The following is a 5,659-nucleotide window of genomic DNA, read 5'->3' on the forward strand; positions in this document are numbered from 1 at the left end:
TGTTATTAGGACACTAACAGTCATCTTTTTTTTTCTCTCTGACAAAAGGTGGTAGCATTTAGTTACATGTTTAGAAATGCAGAAGGCAAAAAACATGTATTGATTTGTCATTGAAAGGACTAGCAACAGTGGTTAGGGTGGTAGAGTGAAATTCATCATAAATGCTTCTAACTTACAATGACATTGACACTGTAAACTGTCATCATACCTGCAATCAGCTACTGTTGCAATATATGAAGCACTTGCTAGGCTTCCAAGGGTAAATCAGCCTCATTCTCTCCTGGATTTAGTTGTATTGCTTCACTAGTTGTACAATCTGCAAAAAAAGTTGTATATTTTTTCCTACTGCATCATCCAGAAACAAGAAACAGATGAAATTACAAAAAAAAACCTCATCCAGATGAAATTTCTAACGAAGGCCAGGCCTCCTGATGTTCATTAAATAAGAGGGTAGTAATTAATAATGTTTCAGGAGTTCAGGAAGTTTTGAACCTTAATCTCTTTCAAAATTTAGAAGCAGTCTGAGTCACCCGTATCTAGTCCACCCGAACCCGGCTCAGCCCTTTAGCCTGACAAGTCTCAATGGCCATAAAGATATCACAAGTAGTAAAAATCTCAAGAACAAAACCATTTTTTCCTACTTTTACCAAACCATAAGAGCTTCATTCATTATAAGCATTTATGCAGCTCAAAACATATCTTATTTATGGGGGTCTTGCTCATAGAATCTAGCCCCACAAACCATCACCAAACCATCACCATCACCATCACCGGCCACAACCCCACTTTCTCCTGCCACGATGAAGAGCTCATTTTTCAGCCACAAGGTTCTGGCAGCCACTTTTCTCTGTTGCCTAATTGCAACACTCAAAGCAGAAGCAGAAGCAACGTCTCGTGAGAGCCATCCAGAAGGCGACCATAAGAATCATCATCATCATCAGCCTATGCGAATTCCTAACCCTCATAAAAGGCACCCTTGCTTTTGTGTCCGGTGTCGACTACTGTATGAAATTCCACTACCACCACCCATCTTACTACCTGAAGGGATTAATACCAGATTCTACGCGGAAAAACGATTTGTTCCTGGTGGGCCCAACCCTCTTCATAACTGAAATTTGTGTTCATCTAAGCTAAAGCTATAATACATCATCTACTGTTTTCTGTACTTCTCTAAAGGTTCATGTACAACTTTACTGAAGTTACATGTTATGTAATACACACCCGGCTGAAGTTTAGAAGCAATCCGACCTGGTATTCCGATTCAAGAGCTCTTACCTGTTTATTAGTTGATTCTTAATGATTTGCTATTTGTTCGTTGACTTGTTTTGCTTTAAAAAACACACAAGTTTTCATCTAATTAGCACACAAGAGTTCTCCTGGGTTGATTTGGTTGGACTTGAATTGGGGTGTTGGGGGTGGAGGGGACAGCATTTAATACAGATTAATGCAACAGAATTTTCTTGGGTGCACAAATATCTATATCTTACACAATAGCCTGTAAACCTGCTTGACCCAACCAATTTACTGTGCAATAAGTACCAGAATCCCCCCTCCCTCCTCCCACCCCAACCCATGAACAAGCCTTCTGTGCCACACTATATTGTGGTAAAGAATCACAAACCATAGAAAACACATTTAACACAGATGTAATCTAAGAAATATTATTTCATATGTTGATCCATTTTTAAACTTATCATTATGTAGTTGGTTATTCCTCATCATTGATTGATCCATCCCCTCCTGCTATTGTGGCTAACTACAATGACCATAATAAAACATTTTGCTCATTAGTTCATATGATCTCTATGCAAATAGGTACGAATATGTTCCTTTGTTGATAAGCATGGTTAATCATCATTTGTACACTGCTATATAAAAATAGGGAAAACCATAATCTGAGAGTATAAAAAGATTTACGGTTGGTGTCACATCTTTTTGTCTATAAATAAACAGAGGTGGTTTATTATGCAACCTCTCTAATTGTTACAACCAATGCAACCAAATCTTAGCCATCCTATTTGATCAGTTGAAAAAACTACCCTTGATTAAAAAAAATGGGCGGTTGTAGATGAGGTTGTATGGCTTGTAAGAATAGAATAAGAAGAGTTGTATTTGATCGGTCCTCTAACATATATATACATACATACACATGTGTACATTTGTTTGATATACATTACTGAGATTCAGATTCTTTGACATATATGCAAACATTTTAACATATTGATGAGCTCAAGGTAGACAAAAGTGAAAACATGACAAAACGAGAGCGCAATACCTTAGTGTTAAAGCAATCTCAGACACTATCAGAATTGCACTAAAAGCATATTGCTCAAAGATTGAATCTGTAGTGACTGTTCAAATAGCACAAAATCTTTTCTATATGGTGCCATTCACATCCTTGTTTGATGGAATTCTAAGCGTTAATATTATGCAAACCACTGGCACGTCTTAATATTTAGTTATGAAGCATCAAAGCTAACGAGCACACTATTGAAACCATGTTATCTATTTTGTACAGAGGTTCAAAATCTAGAAACTGGATTAAAACTAACAAATTCAAGTTCTTTAATGGTGTGATTTGCGAATGTGTGCCCCAGTACAAACTGAGGGCCTGTTTGTCAGCAGCTTAAACTCACAATTCATTCGGTCCGCTATACATGACTGTTTGGTAGTGGCTTCATGATATAGGAAGTGGCTTATTCAATAAGCTTCTGGGGGGAGCTTTATACAGAAAGCCAAGTTTTTTCTTAACTTGTCCCTCCACAATTAAAAAACACACTACTTCCACATGAGAAAACCCTCCCAAAAAAAACCTTCCTAATCTATACGGACAGATTAATCCACACTGACAACGTTATCCATACAGGACTTAATGAAAAACCAATCAAACAGCCAGCTGAATCTTTGACTAAGATGCCGATAAAAGTACTCCAAATCAAATCAATATCACTAGTCAGCTTTTGCTAGCATATTAAAGCTGAAAGCAAAAGATCCAGTTCAAGGAAATCAAGTTATCAATAGACTCCTCTTCCCTAGGAAGAGAAAACAAATACAACAATCACTCAAAATGTTGAAATGAACTCAGTAAAGAATGAACTTATGATGAAGTAAAGCAGGTTATATCATAGACAATACCAACAACAAGCTACAAAATTTCCTTTACGATGGAAACTCCAATCTCAAATTCCATGCTGCAGAACACTACCTCATAGACACACCCATCAGTGTGAATCTCCAATCTATAGTTAATCCATCCTTAGATAAACCCATGAGGAAACAGAACCAGAATTATATTTCCAAAACATCAGGTACATAGTCAAACAAATTATTAGGCTAAATAGAAACTCAAAACTCTGAATACATTTCTCTGGAAGTCTATAAACTCAATGTGTATAAATTGCTAATTGCATCAGTTTTTTTGAGAAACCCTAACAGCAAAAATCAGATACCGTTTGAACAAATCAAGGTTTGATATCCATGATGCTTTTGACCTTGGGAGCATAGAGTGAATAAACAACAGCTTGTCTTTTGGCAACCTGAAGCTGAGACTTGCCGTCGGTGAAGGCGGCGGCGATAGATGACGGGTCTGATAAAGTCTTGTTGTCACGGAACGAGTCAATTGTACGGCGCTTTGTGTACTCTCTGATGTTGTAGTCAGAGAACTCACGAGCTGACCGGAGAAGTGAGCGAAAGAGAGAGATGATTTCCGTCCGAGTCGGCGGTGGCACGGCCGTCGCCATTTTTATCCGGCGAAAGAGAAAGGGGTTTGCTGTGGTTTTCCGTTAATTATTCCTTTTTTATTTTCTCAATGTATATCATAGATCATAAAACTTACAGTAAACTACAAATTTGATCCTTGTAGTTTGTCAAAAGTAACGGTTTTCATACCTACAGTTTTCAAATTACAAGAAAGATTTGTAAAAATGTCTGGCTTTGGTCCTTCTTTCTAACGGCTGTTAAAAGATTCCATTAAATGATAGGTATCAGGTAAAACGTAAAAGATAGAAAAATCAATAAAAGAACAAAAGGTTCCTCATTTAATGAAAAAATTCGACGGCTATTAAAGGGAGGGACAAAATTCGAACGTTATTGTAAACCATAATGGTTATCTTGTAATTTTTTAAAACTATAAGGACAAAAAGTGTTATTTTTGATAAACCACAAGAAGAAATTTGTAGTTTACTCTAAAACTTAATTGCATGTTAGTCCCCAATGTTAAAAAAAAACTAGTTCATTTTCACCCTCCAATTTAGAAGGAACTAAAATGTACCAATTGGTGCGTTTGGTATGCAGACTACATGGGACAGGATGAGACAAAAAAAGTAGTCCTATGTTTGGCATGTCATGGACAAAAAAAACATAGGACAAGGTGAGACTATTTTTAATTTTAGTAGGACAAATCTTGATATTTCTTGTTTCACCAAAAAAAGGTGGAACAACATGAGACTAAAGTTAAAATGAAAATATTTTGATTGATTTGTTGTCATTTTACAATCATTATATGATATAAAATAACATTGAACAACATTTAGGGGTAATATGATCATTTTAATAGTTTTGTCATGTTCTGTCCTAATCGTACCAAACATAGGACAGACAATTAGTCATGTCCTGTTCCGTCCTGTCTCATCCAGTCTGCGTACCAAACACTACCTTATAGAACACACTCAAACACTATTATTAGACTCGTATTGACTTGTAATTTAATCTATTTAGAACATAGGACAGACAATTAGTCCTGTCCCGTCCCGTCCTGTCCCGTACCGTCCCGTCCTGTACCGTCTCATCCTGTTCCATCCAATCAGTGTACCAAACACTACCTTACAGTTGTGAATGGGTTCTCATATTGATGTTCGTTAATAACCTCAATTTTTATTAAGAATAGTGGGAATTATCAAAAATGTGTTAATGTGTTATTATTCATGGACAATATATTAATTATAAATGTTAATATTTATTATAAATATTATAACATTTATTATTAATGTTTATATTAATGATTAATGTTACAAAAGATTCATTTATATAAGAGTAAAATGTATGAAACAACAACCTATTTATACATTTTTTTTATTATAACATTGTATTTTCAGTTTTTATTATTACAATAATGTACTTTCAAAAATTTACTTGTTATAGCGTTGAGTAATTTTTTAAATAAAATTTACTCATTATACCAGGATTTTTGCCACCTCATCGTCCACCTAGGTTATCCACATGTACGATGGTGCTGACATGACATTTTTTATTATAGCATCGCCAATTTCTATTACAACATTGTACTTTTAATTATAATATTTTTAACATTTAAATATTGTAAATTTAATCAAATATGTTAACTAAAAATTATAATATCAGAAATTAAACATGTTTACAAAATATCACTATTTTACGAATAAAAATATTTATAAAAAAATAATGTTTGAATTGTACACATGTTTAATTTATGATGTTAAAATTTTTATGAATATTTTTATTATTAGAATTTCTGATATTATAATATTTATGAATATTTAGAATTTCTTCATGCATTTATTTCACAATTAATGACAAATATGATAATGACAATCAACAACAATAATTAAAAAAAATCTTTTCATCGTGATCTCTCTCAAATATTAAATATACAATGTAGAATAAACAAAATATTGTTACCAAA

The 5,659-nt window shown here is 34.2% G+C and overlaps 1 protein-coding gene across 1 annotated transcript; it reads right to left on the bottom strand.

Annotated features, from left to right (window-relative positions):
- Window positions 1–3,269: 3,269 nt before the first annotated feature.
- On the bottom strand, window positions 3,270–3,777 carry LOC112514687 (LYR motif-containing protein 4-like). The gene has a single exon (XM_025121282.1). The coding sequence runs from the start codon at window positions 3,738–3,740 to the stop codon at window positions 3,462–3,464; it is 279 nt and encodes a 92-aa protein (XP_024977050.1). The 5' UTR covers window positions 3,741–3,777; the 3' UTR covers window positions 3,270–3,461.
- Between the last annotated feature and the right edge of the window lie 1,882 nt (window positions 3,778–5,659).

The sequence above is a fragment of the Cynara cardunculus genome (assembly GCF_001531365.2).
Source record: "Cynara cardunculus var. scolymus isolate 2C chromosome LG 6, CcrdV1, whole genome shotgun sequence".
NCBI classification, from domain to species: domain Eukaryota; kingdom Viridiplantae; phylum Streptophyta; class Magnoliopsida; order Asterales; family Asteraceae; genus Cynara; species Cynara cardunculus.